The 25,446-nt window shown below is 32.4% G+C and overlaps 1 protein-coding gene across 1 annotated transcript in view; it reads right to left on the bottom strand.

Annotated features, from left to right (window-relative positions):
• The window catches only part of LOC123711889 (neuropeptide SIFamide receptor-like), an 81,104-nt gene extending 56,049 nt beyond the window's left edge, over positions 1-25,055 (bottom strand). Inside the window, exon 1 of the mRNA XM_045664739.1 lies at positions 24,536-25,055. Within this exon, the coding sequence (XP_045520695.1) occupies positions 24,536-25,055 (520 nt within the window). The remainder of the gene's footprint in view (positions 1-24,535) is intronic.
• Positions 25,056-25,446: the final 391 nt, after the last annotated feature.

The raw sequence follows: 25,446 nt of genomic DNA, 5'->3' as shown, positions 1-25,446 counted from the left end.
ATAACCTGGGCTAAATGTTTGTAAGAACATTGGGTGCCGACCCACCAAGCTGATTGTATTTATATAATATGAATCTAACTCATATCCATATAAAAAGATACAATTTTGATCACTTTTCAACAATATATTGATATTTCTAGAATTTTCCCTTCATTCTTGGAATTTAAGTTACGTTAAATTGTGAAGCTATTTGGAACACATTGGGTTGAAAAATGTGAAAGGGATAAAAATATATAAAATTAGTTGCTTTCAAAGAAAAAAACGTATACCGAGCCTATTAGAAATTTATATGTTTTTTTTATAAGATATCTCAGTTGTTTATGCAATAGAAACAGTGTATAGCATCGAAAAGTTCAGTTTTTAAATTGACGTGTTCCGTTATTAAGGCGAGCCTTTATCTTTTGACCTTTTTTAGAACCTTCAAATGCCTCGAATACCTCTAGGCGTTGATAAAACCCGCAATTACAAATTCACTGTAAATAATCTCGTACCTCGCCTGAGGTATTATTTCAATAAAACTCATCAGCAAACAAAAAATTAACACCAACACAACTTGAAAATATTAAAAACATTTATTCATTCCACGCCTCTTCACCTCGACCTTGGCGCGACCTTGAAATGCATTCCTCATAAACCTTCATTTGTGAAAACCTCTTGTCAAGTCAAAAGAGCGCGTTCTAAAGGTGAAAATTTCTAGTGAGCGACGCGTGCTGAGGGCTTGTAGAACTACGAACGTTTACCGAATAACTATTTTGTTATGAAATATTATTGGTAAAATTCAATAAGAATAAACCGGATGCTGGTTTTCAGATCCAGACCAGAGCAAATTCAGATAGGGCTCTAGACTATGACGAGGACGAGGAAGTTTTGAGCCGCCTTAAACTAGTATTCTAAAAAAAATATTGCAACGTATAGTGTAGGTATGTCAACTTTTTGTGTTAAAATCTGATTAAAAATCAGTTGATTCAGTACTACAATGAATTTCTTGCTTTTCTTTTCTTATTATGATAATGTAAATTGATGCACGTTGAATTGTAAAAATATTTTCTTGTTAAGTATATATATGCGGACATTTAAAGATTGTAGTATTTGCCTACAAAATTAAACGCATATGGTGTATAACCCGAAGGTATTGTTATCAATATGGATTTATTACATTTGTATTTAAAAAATTGCATTAGTAAGTAAGGTCTGTTCCCGAAATAATAAACTAAACTGATACCGAAATGTGTCTTCCCCGTGTTTCGCACCGGAATTAATAAATTAAAAATAATATTAATTATCATCTGTCCATCAATAATAGTAAATTTTAGAGTTTAATGTCATGTGACATAATTATGAAAATTACAGTTGACATTGACAGTGACTTTGACAAGTATATATACATTGTATTTGGCCTCAACAGTGGCTAGCAGTATTGCCAGAACCCTAAACAGAGGATTTCTCCCTAGTTTTAGGTATTTTTTGACAAAGTTAGGGGCAGAGGAGGGGGAAAGAATATTTGGGGGACTTTTTTAGAGGAAATTTCAAAAACACGCCAAATAAAGTTTTTTGCTATTTTATATTACGTTTCTGATTTTGGAACTAACTTGAAGTACGAACACATCGTAAGAATAGGATCCGTGTGGTTAACCTTACTAATTGTATATTCATTTAACCAAAAACCAAATATAACTTGAACCAGTCAATCCATTTTCTATTACAGATACTTTGCGTAATGCCTTTCATTTCCGAACAATCCCAACATGACCGCCACTTTAAACAATTGCGCCTTGGCCCATGCCACCATCCGCTTGGTGAGGGCATACTAGGGTATTTCTGGGGGGAAATCAAATTAGTCGAGGGGTACGTCACCGAGACTATCTGGCAACACTGGTTGCTAGTCTCCTGACTAGCAAAAAATCTATTTATTGTAAAATGTGGGTCGTCTACGGAATAATAAAGTCTAGGTATGTGCTACGTAACACCCCATTGAGTGAGGAATTAAATTATGTCACGGGAGTACAGCTGTCGGGTAAAAACATTTTGTATCCGGTACGCTTTCATTTTATAATTAATGTTAAAACAATTTCCAACATTTGTTGACAACATAGGTTGTACCTATGAAATTCGTTTTACGTTTTTGTCACTGTGAATGTATCGAATTCTATTAACAAATTTTAGTAAAACGATTCTGTATCGTTTAAATAATCAATGAATTTTACTTTTAAATACTCTTAATAGCAGCAGAACTAAATTATTTCAAGTAATAATCATTAAAACTTTGTTAAATTTAATATCCTGTTAGGCAAAATGGCGACCGAGCTTTTAAAGGTGTCACACGTTGACGAATTTCAGGCTTCAGGCCTTGGCCTGATTCAGTGAGAACCCAGTCGTTATGTCTTCAAGTTTTGGTTGTTACAAATTGAGACCATCAAGCAAAGCTGATGACGATATAGGCCTGCCAGTTTTCACCGCCCACCATGTTAGTCATCCAATAGTTTTTCAGAGCCCTCACTTCAACCCAATAGGTTCCAAAGGGTTTAAAGTTTTTACGATACTGGTCTCAAAATAAAAGTAATGTACATTATATAAGGAAACTTGAGTATTTCGGACACGTTGTTAACACCAAAAAATACGAACTCCGTCGATTAATCATAAAAGGCACAGTGGCAGGTAGAAGGAGACCAGAAGACAGACTTGACTAGAAAAACCTTATGCGGCACCCAAAATTAAACTAGCCATGATGATCACCAACTTTCGCAAGGAGATGAAGAAGATATAAGTAATGTTGCAATTAAAAAACTATAGCAACCCAAGAAACTAAAATCCGTAGGCTGTAGCCTACCCTTGAACAGATGATTAAGCGAAAACTTTGCTACTGTTTCTTCTATTGTTTCCCAGATTGCAACATCTTTGTATTTACATATTATAATCTGTTGATAGCCAGCAGTTTTTAGCAATATTTTCTTGAAAATGCACCGCGAACCGTTTTTAATATCGTTGAGTACCTCAGTTTCTGATTTCATGTATATTTTGTTGCTAGTGAATTTATATAGAGTTTATGAGTTAGATAATAAAGGATCTTATCTTATCGTTGGAATCTCTAACCCTAAAGAGGTGATATGGGTATCCATTATGCTCAGTATTTTAAAGTATCAAATAAAACTAAAAACCACCTAAACCTTGGTTGGACAAAGGCCTAACTAGAATTTATTGTTAGTCAATATACACTTTTGTCTCTGAATATTGTAAATTTTCAGGTATTTGTATGTTTGGTTTTTTAAGTGTTGCTTTATTAAAACCTAATAAATCGCATTGCAGAATTACCGTAAACTAAATTTCTGACTAGTTTATAACATAATAATCCTATTATAATAAATGGGATGTGCGTGTATATTAAACATGATTTATTACATTATAAGACGAACTCACAAATAGGCTGTAATAATAGTAACACATCATATTATCATATAACATTTTGACTAACAAAGGATTTGAACAAAATCCTTATTGAACTTGTAATTAAAACGGAAGAACGTTGAAAACAAATTATATATTGACGGCTTAAGCACTAATAAGAATCGGTCTGGACACAATAAACTCAGCTGTAAATAAAGCTGCTAGACGTGAACCATTCAATAAGACACGACAATTTCCACTAGTGTTGCTTAAGCTTAAAAAATATATTGTCTTCCTTTGTCTTTGATCAATATGTCTATGTTATTACATTACGCACTATTATACAGTGACTATCAGAAGTGTCTTCATTAATTATAACTATAAATTCACGTTTATATATTATTTGTCGTATATAAACATTATATATGTATGTATCTATTACATTATGTACATAACTCGACGTTCAATAAGTCTTATGTTGCGATATTAACGCCGTTTATTACCACAAATTAATTGCAATATTCAGCTAGATTTTAATATTATAAAGCAAATATAAGAAAAAAAGCATACTAATAAAAATAATGTAATAAATACGCGTTTATAAACATTTAAATTTGTAGTAATCACGTATACAAAAATAAATAATAAATAATTAACGTCTTAATATTTGTTTAGTATAAAAATCGATGTAAAATTAGAAACATTTACACATGTTTCTTTTTTATTGACGTTCATACGTGTACATTGTGTTACCTATATGTTTAAATGATTTTTGACTCGAATTGACATAAACTATAATATATTCTTGGGGAAGAGTCGGAGGTCGACAGCGGAGTTGGGATTCACGCGCCTCTTCTCATATTAAAATTGCTTTTGACCAAGACAAAATACTAAGATAGAAACAGAAGATACTTGTTTAAAGTATTAAGAGGTTGGAATTGAAATCATTTTAAAATTGGAGCAGCTAGAGTCAACTGTACCGCGTGACCTGAAGTCGAGTGGTGTCAGATTGGCGATGAAGCACGTTCTCCGACTGCTCTCCACAATTCTTTGTGTGTACACCATACATAGCAACATGCTTATCTAAACGACTAAGTATGCTAGCTTTATTGTGTTTTTGAATGAACATAAATTCCCAAAAAGGTTGGTAGCAGATACATTATTTGATATTTTTTAGGTATTTTGAAACAATTTTTTATCCCCGAAATTGAATGCAAGTATATGTATATATATATATATATATATATATATATATATATATATATAATTAAAAGTTTAAATTTAGGGGTAAATATATATATATATATATTAACCGTTCATTCGATTATCTTTGATGTTGGTTTCATGATTTTTTATTAAAACTATATATGTGTGAAGTCAGAAGTTGCCAAGTTACGTGCTGAGGCAGAGGTACAGTTTTATTCCATTACTCGAACCTGAACTTGCGGCAAAAATATCCCCGTATATAATATAATATACTAAGAATAATTTATCGTTGCATTAAATTTCTATTTTTTTTTTGATAATTCCCCGACTGCAATGTCGTCGGAAGTATTATGTAACGTATTTGTAACTAGTATGAATACCTAGTCAAGCCGTAAGTCCTGCTACAAATGAAAATGCATTTTTTATTAATGTAATATTATTAAAATAAATATGTAATTATTAAAGTCTCAGCAAAAAAAATCCATTTGAAATACCTTTGGCTTTAATATAGGCCTTTAATTTGCTTGGCGACGATTTTTACACTTTTAATAAATAAATAACGTAATGTAATATTATTAAAATAAATATGTAGTTATTGAAGTCTCAGCTAAAAATCTATTTGTAATTGCCACTTTTGGCTTTTATACTGGCCTTTAATTTGTTTGGCGACGAATCCATGGATTTTTACACTTTTTCCAAGAGAAATTTCGCCACTGCATCTAAAGATTTTTTAAGAGACTCATTGTTGCCGTGTCGTTCAGAGGAGGCCATGTCCCCTAAAACTGACCATTATTTGAAGTCTAAAGGGTTGAGGTCAAGGCTAGATGAGCTTCTGTATTCGGCTCTCAGTCCGGGCGTTTTCAAGCCAGGCCTGGGAAGTTCGTTCGTGACCGTGCAGGTGCACATCCTGCTGGAAAGTCCACCGTATATTTTTAAAAAGTGTATTGCTGAGAGACTGAATCTTGGTACACTTAGGTCGAAGTTTCCACTCCTTTTTCACAAAAATGTAGTTTTGTGAATCCTTTATACGACACCCCACAGGATATTTCTGTGCTTTTCACCTGCGTATCGCTTTGATCGATCCACTTTCTTTAATTATAAGGATTGATTTAGGACATGTGCTATATATCGACGTTAAGCACCGAGCGTCAGGTATTGTTTTATAATACGCGACAGAGTCCTACTAACTAAAAAGATAAGGGCTAGTAAAGCTGTTATCTTTTTAGTTCTACCAGCACCCAGCCGCTGCGATTTTTCTGGTCTTCGACGGACGAAATGTTGTTGTATCTATTGATAGTACGAACGGCCGGTAACGCACTCGCGAGCCCTCTGGCATCGGCCGATACCAAGCTTTTGAAGTGTCTGAAATATGTCCGACGACTCCATACTCACTTTGTTTAAGGTAATCACTGCAATCCTAATTTCTTTAACACCCCATTCCATATTTTATTTTTATAATGAACACTAAAAATTCTGTGAAATGTCGCAAAATCGAAAGAAGTTTTAAAAATAATATACGTGTTCCAAATTCAAAATAATTAAAAACTACTTATATTATTATTGATTTGTTTCAACTTCGTTACATTAAAATAAAATACCAATCGTTATCGCTTACAAGCGATCTCTCCCAGGCAACGGTACTGTGCAACTAACTAACTAATAACTCGTAAATTGCAAGAAGTGAAAAACAAAAATAAAATAAACTACATATTTCTATTTCTATATATTACACAGAAAATTTTAGGACGGTGTCTCTTAACTGTTGTTCATCATTATTTCTTTGAAGTTTGTTTCTGTTATGTTCATACCTATAATTTGTTCAGTATCGTATCTTATTATTGGACAGTCAGTCACGGTATGTACCACCGTCTCTTCAGCTCAATTTTCGCAAGGACAGGTTGCATTTTGTTTAAATTTAAATCTGTGAAGATACGATATGAATCCATTTTAAGAAACTTAATTATATTGAACTTGCAATAGCTTCTGCATATCCAATTTACGCAAATACAGGTAAATTCGCGTTAATTGAAGAATTACTTAGCAGTCCTTTGATATAGACCATACCTAACGCTAGGGTGAGCACTTAAGTAATTAGCATTAGCCCCGTCTGTGTTTTGGTTTCGATCGAATTGAAGTCAATTCTGTGGAAGCAATATCAATTATTCAATAACTCAAGTCACAAGAAATTATTTGTGTATTATGAAGTAATGACTGTTAAACAAAAATATTCTTCAGCCTTACAAAAATCGAAAGTATACTAAAATAAGAGAATAATATACATATTGCAATAAATATGAATGAAAGTAGTATAATGTAGGCATGTGTACCGCCAGTACACAGTCACGTGATTAATCTATATACACTTTGTATGTGAAAAAATAGTGGGAGTGAGCAGTGACCTAAGATATATGTATTTTGTGAGGAAACCATAAATTCAATAAGCAACCCCCGTATCTCCACTTGTCGTAACTAAATAATGTATTCTAGCACGAGTAACCTAAAAAATATACTTATATTATATTTGAATCTGTTAAGGTGAAGGAATATTCCTTAAAGCCAAATTTTATAATGTAAATGAATTGATGAATGAAAATTGGCAAGCTTTTATCAATAAAATAAAAATAATTAAATAACAACAACTTCTCCCAATAACATAAATTTCTTAAGAGCCAAATTAAATAGTATTTAATTTGTTTTTGTGATAAACCACATTTAATTATTTACTTGGTAAAGCTTGAATATTTTCTCATATTTATAACGAAAGAAAATGACAACGCATACCGTTATGTTTTAGTGAAAACGTTGACTGAGTTATCACAAACTTTTGATATTTAATACATTCGTATTCATAGCCTCTTTACTTCTTTTTTTAGACTCTTGAAAAGTATCGGCGCTTCTTTAATAAACTATTGAATGTTACGTAATATTGCTGTTCTAGTACGTACTATTAAAGGATATTAGTAAGTTTACAAATATGACCAAATGGTCGTTTCACGACCTTTCGTCTCAATGGAGTTACTGAATTTTTATTTAATTCTAACGTGATACATCTTAATAGCTGATAACTTATAAGTTATGTCGTATATTCATTAAGAATATTATATCATCTAGTTATATTTACCGCGTAGTAACTTATTGAATGAATAATAAATTAGTTGATCACAGAAACATTAGACATCTCGCTTACATTACAAGCTCATTACTGGGTAGATGTGCTTCCCAGTGGAACACGGTACTAAATTTGATTCAAATAGATATTGCCTGGGTATCACAATCATGTTTATAGATTTGATTATGTTATGTTTGAAAGCATATAAGGATATGGGATACTACTGCATTTTATTTGTATTAAAGCAAACATATCATTGAACGGCGCCCTTTTTGTATAAATTGTCAGATTTATTTGGCTACATTGACTCTCAAGTTTATAACGAGAGCAGTTTGAATCGACCCCAATTTAAATTTTTTCGCCAGGATCCAAACCCATCTGGTTCATTCGTCATGTATTAAGCCCCTAAGGCAGCAGATTAAATATTTTTTATTTCGTAACCCTACAGCTAACAAAAATTGTATATAAAAACAAACAATGGAATGGAACACAAAAACAGGTTCAAACATTTACAAAAGGGAATAAAACCATAATAATTATTCAATTCATTTAACTGAGTAAGTGATACATATATAGTTGTGTGATGATGTAAAAATGAGAATATGTAAGTGAAGATGTGCATGTGAGGTATGCTCATGATGCAGGTGATTTTGCGCTATGAACATTCTTATCACGACTTTTAACCATATTCCACTTAAATGGTTGGCTTAAATAAGTCAAGGCTTAAATATTGGTCGTTGTATATCCGGACTACGCGATACAAAAGTTTTTATACTAACACTGTAATTATATTTCTTCATGCATGTTCTATTCAGAAGATGCTTTTCACTTGGCAAGAGTTAAAGTGGTTCTAAAAAGGGTTACTAGAGCAACTCAAAGGCTTTTCTTTTTATAAAATTTGATATCGGTAGCGAATAACAAACTTTATTATAAAATAATGATTTTTATAATTTTATTTAACATTGCCTTGCCTTTGTCAGTTTGGAGAATAGTATCTTATTTTCTATTAAAGTCGGTAATAAATTTAAATTATCGTTAAATTAAACCACTTTTATAAATAGTAAGTAGTATTTTGTACTTTGCCTTGACGTCCGAATATAAAACTCAGCTGCAGGTATTAGACCGAGCAACTCCTCTGAACATTCTTCATGGTAAATGCGGTAGAAGATGCAGAGAGACTCCAGATATCTACGCAACACCAAGGGATCAAACCGCACGGAAAGTGATTGGTCGACGATTCGAATCCTTCTTCGTTGAATACGGTCAAGTGCAAGGAGCTTGTACTGGGGAGCTCCCGCCCAGAGGTGAGAGCAATACCCCATGTGGGGCCGAATGTTCAGTTTTCAATTTATTTCCAGAAGTAAATTCTAAAGATGAGCGCATGAAGCTATTAATTTAAAATAAGTATTATTTAAGCAAATTTATTGACCACGAAATTAGTTATAAAAATTCATATTACTATCTCACATTGGAAGAATAAACTTAATTAAGTTAAAAATAAAAATCGTTCGTTTTAACACATTTTAGTCTCGTAAGACAGTGTACTTTAGAATTTATCGACGATGAAATTGTAGGAGTCCAATTTTAAAACACTTTTAACTATATCGTCTAAGTGCTTACGAAAACCGTTATTTACTTCACACTTATACCTAATATTATATGGATTACCTTACCTTCAAATTTAGTATTATAATTGGATAGTTTAGTAGTGTAGTGTAAGAAACGAATCATGGTTGGGCCAGCCATTTCATTCGGTTAAATACATTTTATTAAATATTTTATATATAACCAAAATACCTATATTGTTACAGCACTCAAATTAATTTATCTATTTTCGGTAAGTAGAAAATTGATGTATCCTTCGAAATTCTCTCATATTTTTATTACTTTTACACAAAAATTATCACATGTACAAGCAGTATACAATAGCCTAAAATTAAAATGATTTTATTACTGAGTATGATTATGTTCAAAATTGATTTACTGTTGTTGTTGTTGAAGTTGTTTCTATTGCTATAGAAATTTTCTTTCATTCACGTACTGTCTTCACATCTCGTTTTATTTATAAACGTCACTGCTATCAAAATCAGCGCAAATAACAATCAAATAAAGATATTATTTATAGGCCTGTTTATGGGAAATCGTTTATATCATTTTAGTTTGACCGTATGCCTTATGATATATCTTCATGTTTTGTTTCTGCATTTACCCAGTGGTTGAGTATCGAGCGGCGGTCATCGAACCGGCGTACACTCGAGTGAAGAAGTGCAATATATGAGCAAGTGAATGTGACTGTATTGCTTCATGCAATTTTGCGGTTGGTTGTTTTTGGTTAAGAGTTATTTTCTCAGCGGGAAGTGGTTTTGAAGGTTCATATTTTTTTAGCTTGTTATAAATTTCAGAAGCTAATCTCGTCTGCGTGAAATAAAATGTGGCCTTACGCTCTATGGTTTAATGTTTATAACTACCTCACTTTTATTTAATTATGATGACACCATAAGCTACCCTTGAATTAAAGTACTGTTGTCATACTATAGGTGGTTAACTATAACGATAAAATTACAATACCAGGACTACCTAAACACGCTTAAAGAGATTGGACATCAAGTTTCTCCTGTCATACTTTGAATTTACTTTTTTGTAATTTCATTAATTTTGTTTATATATGTTTTACTTTAAGTGCCTGTCGCATTTTCTTTTCTTTATGTATGATTGTAGCAAGTGTCGGCAAGCTTTTGTTATATCAAAATAGGTTGGCACCACCATAGTACGTTTTATATATTAGCTACTAACGGTTTAACATAATCACACATATCATACGAAAGGTATAATATAGAAAAATATTTTTCTTTTGTTTTATTTGGTATTTTTATTTTAACCGAACACCTCAACGTTATGCATTCAATTATCATTAAAACCACGTATATTTAAAGGGGACAAAATGCGTAATGCTCATGTTTGTAACGAACAGAAAATAAAATAGTTTTCATATAAACATACATATTTCTATGCTCTTTATACTCGTAATGTTTCGTTACTGACGTATTTAGGGCACATTACTTTGTGACTGCTTTTTCCACTAACAACTTAGAGGGAACTGCTTATTCTTGAATACTTAATTGTCAGATATGTGTTTACTGAGTATTTCGTAATGTTAGAAGTTGTATGAAAGACAACAAATAATAAAAACTTTTTATAACAAATTAAAAATGGCTCTTTTAATGACCTCCATAACTCAAGTATTACAGCGAATTTACTAAGGCAATGCTTGGTTCGATTTTCAGGGCAATTATATTTGTAGTGAGAAAGCTCACCTACTTGTCAGTAAAAAGGGTAATGATATCGGAATCGTAGCTACTTGTGTGTGAATGTGCATCGAGGAGTTCTCTTCTTTAGTCACATTCTTCGTGATGCTTCTTCCTCCATTGCTTGTTATGGCCTTGTTTATGGCGTGTTTGTAAAACTAAGAACTGCAAGGGCACTTAGTCAGCACAGTGAGTGAGGTATCGGCCTGAGGGTCATGTGCCTTTCTACCAGTAACCACAAGTTACTCCAGGTTATCCTTGCTATAGGACCTTTGCGTACTATGTAAAGCAAAGCAATTTGGTGCAATACATAAATGTTTTTTTTTTATAGGACAGGGGGCAAACAGGCAGGAGTCTCACCTGATATTAAATGATACTGCCGCCTATGGACATTCTCAGAGGACTCGCGAGTGCGTTGTCGGCCTTTTAAGAATTAGTGCGCCCTTTTTTTGAAGGACCCTAAGTCGAATTGGTTCGAAAATACTTGTGTGGGCAGCTAGTTCCACATAGTGGTGGTGCGCGGCAAGAACTGCCTCAAGAAACACTCAGTTGTGGAGCGAAGGACGTCGAGATGAAATATATGTCTATGCCTATGTGTGATCCGTTATGGTTTTCTTACATTAAATAGATACATCTCAATGCAAAAGTGTTTTACACTGGGTATATACTCACCTTATTATTCGTAAAAAATATATATATCGTTATAACTGAAATTTTCACCTGTCTCTTTTCATGACAGCCTAAACACAATTTGACAGTATGAGACGAAAGTTAATAGTATATTTAGACTAATTTAGATTTTATAAATGTAAAAAGGTGCGTGGAAATTATTATGAATACCTCCTTTTGAGCGTGCCATTTTAAGCCATAGAACCATGGCTTACTCCAAAACATTCGTATAAAATGTCAAATCCAATCCCGGTCTTCAACTGCGGATAGATTAAAAGGTAAACCAATTTGCTCTCGCCAAGATTGATTCGTATTTTCCATATTCGCGGCATTTTCAAATTTAATTTCTTAATTATTTAGTTTCGATTTTAAATGAGAAAGCGAAACGTTATTGTATTTATGTACCTATATTCTTTTTACTAATTTTCAAAACAAAAATTTATTTTAGTCATTTGACCGAAACACATCTATATTCTGTTCGTTTTGAGTCTTGAAAAATATATATCCCAAGTGAAATAAATATTTTCCAGATAAAGTACAGGTTACCGTACAGGCTGTGTTAACAATTGTACTCCCAAAGGTTTTATATAAAGGGTTTATATATACCATTTACATAATATACGTACATCTCATAACATCGATAAACGAACGAAAACAAAAGAAGAATGTCTAGCCTTTCATTTTACATTATTAATACTTATGTCTTATCTTTTCGAAGACCTCCTGAACACAATAATAGCAAATATCTTAAAACTAAAGATTTGTCTACGGCGTAGCATTATTGTACATATTTACAAGTGGTGTAATCTCTCATAGCTCGTAGCTTTACGAGGATTGTATCTGGCTAGAATGATTGCTGGCTTTGCGATGCCAACTGATTAATGAGACACAATAGACAAAGTTATAACAGAAAAAATAAGGTGTGTTTAATTATAAAGAAAGACTTACGATACACATAGATTTTGTATCTTGGCAAGACGTTTTACTACGTTTTGTTTTCTACCATTGCGTTTGCTTTCTACCACTATGTTAATAATAGTGTCAAAAATAATTTTAACCAAGCTAAAGCTTTATTAAGGCTCTATCCCAGCACGAATTGCTGTGTCAGCGTTTCGTGGTGGACTGCGGTGTAATGGAGAGCTGGAGCTCTGAAGCGTGCCGGCCAATAATAACAATTAGTTATATCAAACATTAAATTAACATAACTTTACAATTTTTTTCTGAAATGAATTACTTCGCTTGCCATAAAATATATCGTGTAAATTTAAAAAATTATTCTCTATAAATTTTCGTCATAAAATGAATTTGAAAGTGTCAAAATGTTTTCTATCGGGCGAAGAAAATGGATACTACTCAGCTCCACCATATATTTTTTTCCATTGACCCTACTTCAAAACGACAAGAAAGAATTGAAAGAAACAATGTACTTTTTTGGAGTTTAGCGACCGGATAGGTCCTTAAACATTGCCCCAAAAGATAACATTTTTTATTGTTTAATCTGTCAAACAATAATCATGATTGTTGAAATCACGAGGTCCATCAGGATAGTTTTCATATTAAAATTGTGATGTTAAAACCCGTTATAATCTAGTAAATCGTGTATATTATATATAAAATTTTATATATTCCAATGCATTTTTGAAATATCGTACCATACAACTTCTTCCATAGCCCTCGCTCAGTGGACATCGACAAATTACGTCCAATTTTATCTGAGGAAATACTTGTTATTATTTTACTTATCTTTTGTGACTTTTTTTATTTTCCTGATATAACAATAATAGGTTTTGTTATTGCATTTTTTACCTTCTAATATATTAATTTAAGTTTCACTGTAATAAAAAAATTATAACTTTAATATGACCTACAAAGATAATGATCATTAAAAATTAACCTACGTAGATAACAATAATAAAAAAACTAAAATAAATTTAAATAGTTTGGTCCCTATGTGTATGTTTAACTAAGCGTTCCTCGTATAAATAATATTATCGTATATAACCAAAGTAATTTAATTATCTATAATATATAACAAAACCAGTTTGTCAAATATAAATTCATGTTTTATGGCCCTTCGAACGCCATTTTTAATCTATGGTTATTAGAAATACAACAACGAACAACTAATAATAAAATTTTATACTAATTTTGTTATATACAATCCTTTGAGATATATTTTGACCGCGTACAATTTAAAAAGGTCTTTAAGGTATCCTTTTCATATCCATCACTCACACGAAATGTGAAAAGGTTCCTACAAAAATAAAGATACCTCTGACGAAACTAAGCGATAACTTTATAAATTACTTCGCATATCAAACCGTCAATATACTAGGTTAGATTTTCTAAATATTGTAAAATTATTAAATACATATGAATTATTTAGTTTTACAGTAATTATCATTGTTGGGTTAAGATATCCCATCAAATATTAATTGACATAGTATCTTGTGATTATATAGTATGTATACCTGGAAGTTTTCATTGAACATATTGTTAACGTAAACCATATTAATAGGAAATAACAAGAGAGAGAAAAGAGCTGCCGGTAACCGCACTGGCTCTTTACTGTTAATATTTTAAGAATCAGTCAGTCTCCTTTCTCCACCATCAAATATCTCTTTTTGATATTCATAAAAAATAAAGATTAAATTATTTTTAATTGTAAAACTCCGCCAATCTTATTTATTGACAAGATTTTGGTTTCAAATCTGCATGTAAGGAACTGCAACCATAAAGCCACGCTTCACTTGACACATTCAAACAAAATGTCATAATAATAAACGAATCCTTAATCAGCGGGAAAAATAGAAAATTCCTAAAAGTATCTTAAATATACTGTTTATTAACGAAGGATATAAAACACGTAATAAATACTCAAAGTGCCCATCGATAACCTAAAACCGTGGTTAGGTAAATGCACTGTTATTGGGACAATGGAACCATTCGTATGAAGCAATAATGGTCTCAAACGTTATTTATAGTATGTGCTAGATTGTAACAGGTTTTCTAATGGAACACACAATTATATCATTATCGTATATATCGTATTTAATAACTTTAAAGGGACATTAAATATCGTTACCAAATTAAAAACGATATACGTAATATAATTAAGATTTCATAAAAAAAAAAATAATTTATTATCATTCTAAATTTTTTTAAGATCTTTCGTCAATTATTGACGTCAATAATTTATAAAAAAATAACAACTTGTCAACGAGAAATGCAACGCGGTGTACTAAATTTAAAAGTGTGTGTAGTGTAAGCGTGCTACTTTCATCCTTGAGGTCATAAGTTCGATCCCCAAGTTATGCTATGGATTTCCTATCTATGTGTGCATTTAATATTCGCTCGAAAGATGAAGGAAGGAAAACATCGTTAGGAAAAACTCATCGGTCTACCTTAGACCCAAAAAGTCGACGGCGTGCGTCATTTACAGAAGGCTGATCACCTGCTTGCCTATTCGATTAACAAATGATCATGAAACAGATACAGAAATCTAAGGCTCAGACCTGAAAAGGTTGTAGCGCCATTGATTTATTTATTTTAAAGGACAAAAGAATATAAGAAGTAGAGAAATAAGACAAAATTATTGATTAATACCGGTTGCATGAACAATGATAGGTAAACCAACAAGATAACAAGGTGGAAAGGCCTACCAGGGATAGGAAAGAGAGGTTGACGATGGCCCTAACTGGACTGACGAGGTTACATAAGTTGGTGGGAAAGATAGGCAGCAAATGCTTTAGAGAGATGCCTGTTAGTAAAGGACTCCTTACTTTTTAGAAGGTCCCTAAAAAAAAATTGTATTAAAGTAGGTACCTTTTGTAAATAGTACTGTTACAAGGAATAAATGATTCATGCTTTAAATATAACATAATAGTATTATTTATTAAATCAAATATAACATATTTATGCTCGATTTACATTATTTTCTAAGTCAGATGTTGTAACGTTAGATAACGAGAAAATGGTCAAGTAAATACTGCAAAAAAAAACACGTCTAAAACCCTTAGACTTTTTATCTTAGCAAAATAAGTAGTTGTACGTTTTTGATATTCTTCAATAATTCCACAATTGAGGTTTTACTATTATAATGTAACCCAAAAATGTGAAAAATAATATAAATCAGTGGCGCTACAACCTTTTTAGATCTGAGCCTCAGATTTCTGTATCTGTTTCATGATTACTCGTTAATCTATAGCCAAGTAAGTGATCAGCGTCCTTTGTCTGATGCAGGCCGCCGATTTTTTGGGTCTGGCAAGCCCGTCTCCTCGCTTCGTTTTCCTTTACCGTTTAAGCGAATATTAAATGTGCAGATAGATAGAAAGTAGGTGAATAGCCGGGGATCGAACCTACGACCTCAGGGGTGAGAGCAGCACGCTGAAGCCTCTAGGTCAACACTGCTTTAATTGAAAAATGTATCTACACTAAAACCAACTAAAATTAATTATGAATAAAATTATTACACTTAGGTATTCATTTGCTATTCACTAGCAGCTCATTAAAAATCTTTTTTATTGCCTACTAATTTTAACCTAGTTTAGCTGATGAGATAGAAGCTATCAGATTGTTTTTATATACAGACCTTTTAACATATTTTACAATTTGAATAAATATACAAATATTCTGATTTAAAAAGATTTTAATAATTGATGTGTACCACAAAGAACGGTTCGGTAGCTGTCAATACACAATTTTATATTAAAATTAGCGGACTCGACACACGTTGTCCTGTCTTAATTATAAATATTGATTTCGAATTGGTATAATTAACTAAAAAATAATTCAGAAACAAAATATAATGCTTAATGTATTGTCTGGATTACTTTCATAATTATTATATATATTTTCATTAATTTCATACCTTCTGACAATAACAAACACAACAAGAATTAGCGAAATCGGTCCAGCCGTTCACGCGTGACGCTGTGACCAAGGGAAATAGGGATTCATTTATATATATATATATATATATATATATATCGTATTTAATACTTATTCCGCGATTCGATAAGACGTTATCAAGAAAGGCACATACTATGGCTAGACTGATAATGATACCTAGCTTTACAGTAGTCACAAAACACTCACTACAAAATTATAAGATTGAGGACGTAACTACTAACAACTATAATTGGTAGAATGGTTAAAATGTTAAATGTGACGATCGACCGAGGTATATTTTAGATCACCCCCATCAAAATTTATGAAACTAAAATTATGTATTTCGAACATGATGCATAATGTTATTCCCAATAATAAAGAACTATTATGTATGAATACAAGTTAGGATAAGTGTATAAGAGGTAGCTTAAACAAGCTTTATTAATGCTTCAAAACGACGACCCCATTTCACCTAGAAGCGTTTATTTATATAAAGGGTTTTTCCTTAAGCGCTTCCTATCTTATAATTTAAATGTAGCCAATTTATGTGAGATATCACCAAAATAATCATTTATATGAAATACCTATTGTATCGAATAAAGCATCGTTCAAATGTTCACCTCCTGAGGCAGTTGGCATATTTTGGCACATATGAAAAACAATTTACGACTCCGGCTCATTAATCATCTTCGATTTGACTGTTATAATAAGACATTATAACTCGCATATCTTCTCTAAAACTGGGTTATGGGCGCTCTAAAGACTACTCAAAATGTTTTATTTTTATTTGTCTATAATTGCACTAATTACTGTGATAAATCTTAATTGTCCTAGTAAAGTACAACAATCTATTCTAACGTAAAGAATAATAGATTAACAAGTGTACAATAAAAGTTTGTCATCACAAAAAAACGATTTAACCACCGCAATTAAAAATTTAATCGGCAACCCAAAGTTTTCTTAACGACGAAGGATGGAAACTTCAATTAATATTTTAAAGATTGAAATAAAAGAAAGGTAAAACCGCTTTGTTATGTCTATAAAGTTTCAGGTTTTTTATTAAACTGTGAACTGGGATAAAAATGATTGAAATAAGACAATTAAACACAAACTTAAAGTCTACACACCAAACCAAACAAGATACGTCATAAGCCTAACTTAATTCTAGATTCAACAGTTGTAAACCGATTTTTTCTAACGATTTTGTAAGGTGAGGTTATAATTAGAATATTAACCTAAGATACGGGAGTCATACTTGGCGCTACATCTTTACCGTCACATTTATTTTGACTACCCGATATCACAAAAAAATGCTGACTTAAACTATTAAATATTAAGATTTACTCGACATTTAATCATCCTGATAAACATTGTATTAATTGTATTTATATTCTATCTCTATCTAACTCTTTAGTTTATTATCTGTCAGTATCTGTGTACTGTGATGTAGCCCTTCAAGCACCAAGGCTAAACCCCTCAGTTGTTATATGGAGTTTTCTGTACTTTTAGTCTATATATGTCGCAGCCAACTAGCTTAATTAGCGGTTAAATTAACAGCCTAGCCTTTTAACTAAACGGCGTCGTTTAACTAACGGCCTGAAAGATATTCAGCCGTAGCCTTTGTTACACATTTAATAAACTGGATGGCTAATGCTTAGGCCATTTGTACGATGTTTGTAAACAGTCATTATTTGGCTTAAATAAAAAAGATGAAACATGATATTAAAAAATATTTCTTTTAAATTTAATTTAATTGCTTAAGTCAAATTCACATTATTATTTTTACTACACTCTTCAATTGTACTTGTTGTTTTTCATAAAACTTTGGAAAACACCATCAAAATTGTGGTTTTCCGACGCCATATTGACAGTTAGAAGAGTTTCGTTTCGAGTTTGAGAGTGGCAGAAAGTGGAATTAAATTTTAATTAACAGTCAACAGGCTTACTTGCCTAGCCATGATGAAACGTCATCGATCCAAGTCATTTGCCTAGCTGTTTTATCAAATGGCTCAATATCATTCAGGCCGTTAGTTAAACGGCTAGGCTGTTAATTGAACGGCTAATTAAGGTAGTTGGCTGCGACATTTATAGTAACCATTAAAAAAAAAAAATATATAAAAAGAATAAAAGATATTAGAACCACGAAGAAATCCTAAGCCTAAGCCTAAAAGAAATCAATCATTTACCAGGTCGCAAACGTAATTTATTGGTCCTATCAATTGTACTACGTGCATATGAAATATAACGAGTTGATTTGTAACATATGATACTGTAGCAACTAAAACACCATTAGCACATCGGCTGTTTTCCAACTGAGTGGATATCTCGCGTTACGTGTCAACGAACTGCCGAAATACGTGACAGCGGATAACAACCTTTATTTGATTTTAAGGACACTGCCGGTATAAAAATATGCCGTAGGAATATTTATGTTCAATACATTAAGGGAATAACAACACGGCCACACATAATATTAATTATACATTATGATTCATTTTAAAAACAATTAAAACATTAATAAAATGAAAAATAAAATTCATTATATTGATTTCATAATTATATTTAATTTATATGTGTATTTTCATTAAAAACATAAAATAAATACTCGTTTAATAAAAAAAGTTAATTCAATTGAAATCCTTTAAAGTAAAACAATTTTTAAAGTACTTAATACTGACATTGACATGTCTGGCGTCTACGTTGGTTATCTCCGATAAGGAAGTCGTCAATTTTCTTTTTATTTGGATGGCTTAAAAAGTATATTTAACGAAATTGGGCTCGGCGGTAAGAACATATTATTTTGTAACAAATACTTTCTTCTAAACTCAGTTAAATGTGAATTTTAAGTTATCCAAAACCTTAGCAGTTATCTTCATAATTAAATACTAGTCTTGAAATGCTCAAAACCTCTTTTTCGTCGAAGGCATTTTCGTAAATCGTAATCGAAAAAGCCGTTCGAAAAACATTAAATTTTTAAAATCTAAATTCGATGCCCGTACAGTTCATGCTGTCACGTACATTCTTCTTATTTGTGCAAACAAACCAATTTGTGGGAGACACTTAAATTTCACAGTGGCAGGGATTTGCACAGTATTCTATTACAGAGTTCGAATTTCAAAGGCGCGTGAAAGTCTGAAGAATTCGCCAGGGGCGGAATAAAGCTCTTGCAGCCCAAAACCACAAAAAATATTTGCCTTTTTACTGCTTACTTAACATTTTTAATACAATACCACATGTAGTTTAATTTTTTTTATTGTATTGACACTAAACTCGTTTGATTAATTAGATATTATATAAAATACATAATCTGTTGATTATTTAAAAACCGTTTAGCAAAAAATCCAGGCATTTTTATACCAGGCTTCGTCTTTACCAATACCAAATAAACCAACTTTTATTTTGACCAACCTAGTTTTACTGTCAAAAATTCTTTGTCATTGGCCATTACAAAACGTATGCTTTACCGTGTATTCAGTATCGGAAAACTTATGCACAGCTTGCATCCCTTTAATCATTTTCTTTTTCATTGGAGGCCCCAAAGTACGATAACAATATAGATTTAGAGCCCCAGATTAGGATAAAGATGCGATGTTTCTGTTGTGCAGTTATTCCACAAGATTAAGCTAATATAAGCGCCGTTATTTGTCTCCACGGTGTGAGTCTGATTATTTTGCTTGTTTAATATTTATGAGATGGGTACGTTGCTTTTAGACGATATTCAATATTTAGACATATTCTTAAAGGGGGTGTTACTCACTATCATTAAACCAAACAAGGTTTATCAAAATATTATATTTATTATGATATATATTGAAGGATAACAGGCGGCCTTCTTGCTAACAAGCAGCTCTATTAAAAATATATAAAAAGAACATGGATAATGAAGTAAGAAACTAAGGAACACCTGCCGCAGTTACCAAACTTTGAAAATTTTGTTTTAATTTTCAATTATTATTACTATGTAGGTTAAGAAAATTGTTAATACTGTACACTTGTTTAATTAAAAATATATTGTATAATACTCATTATGAAATGAAATCGAAGAACGTTAATAAATTTCTATGTAACACAGAAATAAACATTAAAAGTGAAAACAACATAATTTCGTAGAGACGTTAAGTTTCTTTAAAATCGCTTAATTATATATAATCTTGGCCTAGTGACTTCAGCGTGCGACTCTCCCCTCCTGAGTTCGTAGGTTCGATCCCCGGCTATGCACCAATTGACTTTCTTTCTACGTACGTATTTAACATTCGCTCGAAGGAAAACATCGTGAGGAAACCGCCTTGCCTTGGAACCAAAAAGTCGACGGCGTGCGTCAGGCACAGAAGGCTTATCACCTACTTGCCTATTAGATTAACAAATGATCATGATAGAGTTACAGAAATCTGAGGCCTAGACCTAAAAAGGTGGTGGCGCCATTGATTTATTTATATACAAACTAACTATTTCAAATCGCTATGGAGTTTTAAAGTGACAAGGATAAATGAACATAAAATATAATCGAAATAATAAAAGAGGCAGTTGGGACTTATAATACGTTTATAAAAAGGCAGGTGCCAAATATTTTCTTACCTAATTCTATAATAATTATAAAGTTTAGTGAGCAATTTGATCGGTGACGTTATCTCAAACCACAGTTTGTGATCACTTTGACAACTATTGCTACCTTGCCGCTTCCCAGCGGAGCAAATTGATGCAGAGATTCCATTACATCAAACTTACATTCGGAAAATTAATTTAATCTTATAATATCAAAGAGTTGTTTATTAATAATTTGGTGAATGTGATGTTAAAGTTTGTTTAATCTGTGTCTTTGAATTACTAGAACTAGATTATATCACTTTCTTAACGTACATTTATAATTACTTTATTAGTTAAGTTTATATTCTCATAATTACTAGTCAAAAAATCAGTGTCGCTAACTTTTTAGGGTTGGGCTTCAGATTTCTGTATCTGTTTCATGATCATTTGTCATCCACCAGGCAAGAACGATCAGCCTCCTGTGCCTTACACACGTCCACTTTTTGGTTCTAAGGCAAGCCGGTTTCCTCAAGATGTCTTCCTTTACCGTTCGAGCAAATGTTAAATGCGCACATAGAAAGAAAAACAGTTGGTGCACAGCCGGGTATCGAACCTACAACCTCAGGGATTAGAGTCGTAGGTTCAAGCCTGAAGTTATGAAGCCTCTAGGCCAACACTGCTATATATTTATTAATATTATTTATAAAATCTTATTTTATTTTTTACTAATTGAATTCGTCGCAAAAAGCAATCATTTTATCAATAAAGCTATTTACTAAACGGCCCCTGCTAAAGAGGATGATTCCCACGTTAAAAGAACCGCCTCAAATTTATACAAACAAAATACTTGTCTGAAATAAAAGCTTATCTATTAATAGAAACAAAAGCCAATACGTCCAAACCAAGGTCACTGACACCGTATCTTTTATCTTTATTTTTATTACGACAATCCTCCTAATGTGCCTACAGTACGCTCTAGGCTGTTGACAGAACTGTTCATTTATTTAACTTAATTACGGAGCATGGATTATACCAACTTTATACTACGTGAAATGAACAAAAAATAAAATCAAGAATAGGTGAAGAAGTCTGCAATCGAAGCATACTTACTAACGAAGGTGAAATTATAAAAATGAGAATAGAATTCACCCGAGATAGTTCTAAAAACATTTCTTATTGTTATGTAAAGTGAAATAAACAATAACAATAGCATTCTATTGTTATTTATATATAAATATTAATAAGCTCTGCGCCTGCATTTAACATACTCGTATGACGTATCAGTCGTTAGAAAACCGGCATGTCTTAAGTCCAAAAAGTATGAGGTAATAAATAATATTGTCATTAATAAAAAATTCCTTTATAAGTCTTACATTTGTAATGATTTTAAAGGGACGTCGACCCGCTCTGTGAATGAGTGCGTTAAAATTGAGCTTCATTCGTTCTATAATGGAAACAGGTGTTTCCCTTTGTGCTTTCGTTATTCCTTCAACTTCTCTAATTGAGTTAACAACTTGAGTACTTTTAAGGACCGAAAATCTTCAATTGATCGCTTAAAACAATATTTAATAATATACATAAATGGAAATCAATACATTAATGACAATTTCTCCCTCTTTATTGAGACCGTATTAAAGACTAATTTAAGAACAGAGCGCTGATACGCTGTTCTTGATGCTTCTCAATTACGCCCCTTTATTACAAAAACTAAGCTACAACATTATTTAGGGAAGCATTCTCTATTTTCATCATCATCATCATTATTTTAGCTTAAAAAGTGTTTTAACTAATATACAACAGATAAACGTTAATCCTCATAAACGTTGTGTAATACAAAAGTTATTTACGATTAAAAACAGTGGCGGAGAGTTTATTGTCAGTTCTTCTCTTATGTTCTACGCCCTTAATTTGAAAGGAAGGATTTGCAGGAAATGTAAAATTAGAGGCATTTAATGTTTATTTCTTTTTTTTGACGTTCATAAGTGCCCATTGTGTTACCCATATGAATAAATGATTTTTGACTTGACTAAAAAGAGTAGGAACTTTTAGTTTAAAAAAGTAAATATAATAGTCACTTGAAAGTCACATACTCAAGAACAAGTTGAAATTCACGCTTCCTTTGAAACGCCAATATCCAAATCCTGATGTTAACCGATACCGTCGCCCATGGACACTCAATGCCAAAGGGCTCGCGAGTGCGTTGTCGGCCTTACAAGTATTGGTACGCTCTTTTCTTGAAGGACCCTAACTCGAATTAGTTCGGAAATACTTTAGGGGATAGCGGTTGTGCGCGGAAAAAATTGCCTTAAAAAGTCGTGGAGCGGCGGACGTCGAGGTGATAGGGGAATCACATTCAGGTATGAATGGTAAAAAGCGAAGCATCCCCTGGAGTGTCTTAATGCGGGCGGGATACATCCGAGTAGTGTTTGGTAGGTATTGCTGACCCGAAGTAGTAGGGGATAGTGTGAATCGAATCCTACATATCCTAGTGGCTTTTGAGTTACGGGAAATACGGAAATAGCATTTCCTATTCGTTGATTATATTAATGTGTATGCCTTAAAAAAATTTAAGAAAATATGATATAACAAATTTAACACACATACACATCAATTATATTAGAACATAAGTAAACTATCAAAGGAAAAAATTAAAAACAACTAAAAATTATAAATTAAAAAAATTAAATTGACTTATTAAAAAAGTTGGTTTAAATGATCCGTTTTATAAGCAATAACAACAAATATAAGCTTCTAAACTTAGAAATAATCCAGATTCTGACGACAACTTTGCCCATCTTGTGTTATTTATTTTCCCTAGAAAAAGTTTATCTATACCATTGGAACTAATGAAATTGTAAGTTTATGTTTTTATCTTCAACTAATTTAAGATTGTTGAACGTTACCCAAAGATTTGAGAAACATAAGCAGATACATTTTTAAATGGTTATTTTTCATGTAGATTGCAATGCGCTTGACGAACTCGAAGTAGTTTTGTTCTTGATCTCAGGTCACGTCGCATTGAGCCACAGAGGCGATTAGAACGACTTATATGTCAATATAGTTTGTTCAATTCGATTCCCAGCGAAACAATAGATAGGGTTGATAAGCATTAAAAGATAGACATTTTCGCTTTGCCAAAAATATCAATAAAAACGACGCAAAAATGTCCGGCATATTCGCCATTTTGCCAACGGACTTGTCGATTATTAAACAGCTTAAAATAGTTACCTATTTGAAATTTAACATTTTCTTTTAAAATATTTCACACCAATTACAGACGAAAACTTTCTACAACTTTAACAGGGTTTAAATAGAACGTCAGCGTTTAAATTTAAATTGACAGTTAGTCTACGAATTTAAATAAAGAACGTATTTTAAAGCTTTTAAATTAACAAAACGAAATCTTTTGTGATTTTATATTTTAATTTAAGTAAATAAAACTACAACTCACGGACAAAGATGTTAGACATAAGCGTCGCCGGAAGGCAGAACACGATCACCAATATGTCAGCCACAGCTAGGTTCACAATGAAGAAATTGGTTACAGTTCTCATACGGGGCGAGCGGTACACCACAGCAATAACGAAGAAATTACCCACAAGTCCCACAAGAAAAACCAGCAAATAAGCCACACAGTAGACCGCTGTCATTGCACTATTATGTCTATAGATAAACTCGTCCTCAACCACACCAAAATCCGACCTGTTCATAGTTATATTCATTTTATCATGACTGAATGGACTATCCATATGAGTCGACAGGGGCTCCATATCAGGCAACATAGCATTCTCAGGAACAAACCTCGTATTTATCACCTCCATTATGGAGTTCGACAAAGCGTCCACAACGTGGTTCCTGGAATGGTCGCGCGAATGATTCTTGTGGCGAAAGTGCCGCTCTGGATGCTGCGTTGAAAAGTTATAAAAGTCCACCAACTCCGAAAAGTCCGTCGGTACTCGTAACGGAGCCATTTTACACACTTATTAAGTCACAAAATTTAAGTAGAAAGTTAGTGAATTAAAGGTCATAGTTAAAATTATAACGTATAAAAAGTATTAAAAGTTCCGATGGCGAGAGCGCTTTATCGGGTCCGTAGCAGTCGCTCGTACCTCGTAGCGGTCTCGCGCCGTCTGATACAGACAAGCTACGGTATAGGCCCGAGCTTCCGACGCATGTGCATTTCAGGGCCTATAGACATATTTAGTTAGTGCTTATAAAATAAGTCTTACCTTGATTACAATAAGGGTTATAATTGTAAACATCACTGTTTGTTAAACTTGCAGAAGAATTGGGAAGGCCGAATGGCAGGCATCCCTGGAAATTGTTAAAATTTTATACATTTAGATTTAATAGACAATGTAT

The sequence above is a fragment of the Pieris brassicae genome, chromosome 7, assembly GCF_905147105.1.
Source record: "Pieris brassicae chromosome 7, ilPieBrab1.1, whole genome shotgun sequence".
In the NCBI taxonomy this organism is placed as follows: Eukaryota; Metazoa; Arthropoda; class Insecta; order Lepidoptera; family Pieridae; genus Pieris; species Pieris brassicae.
This window is presented reverse-complemented; position numbering and strand designations above follow the sequence as displayed.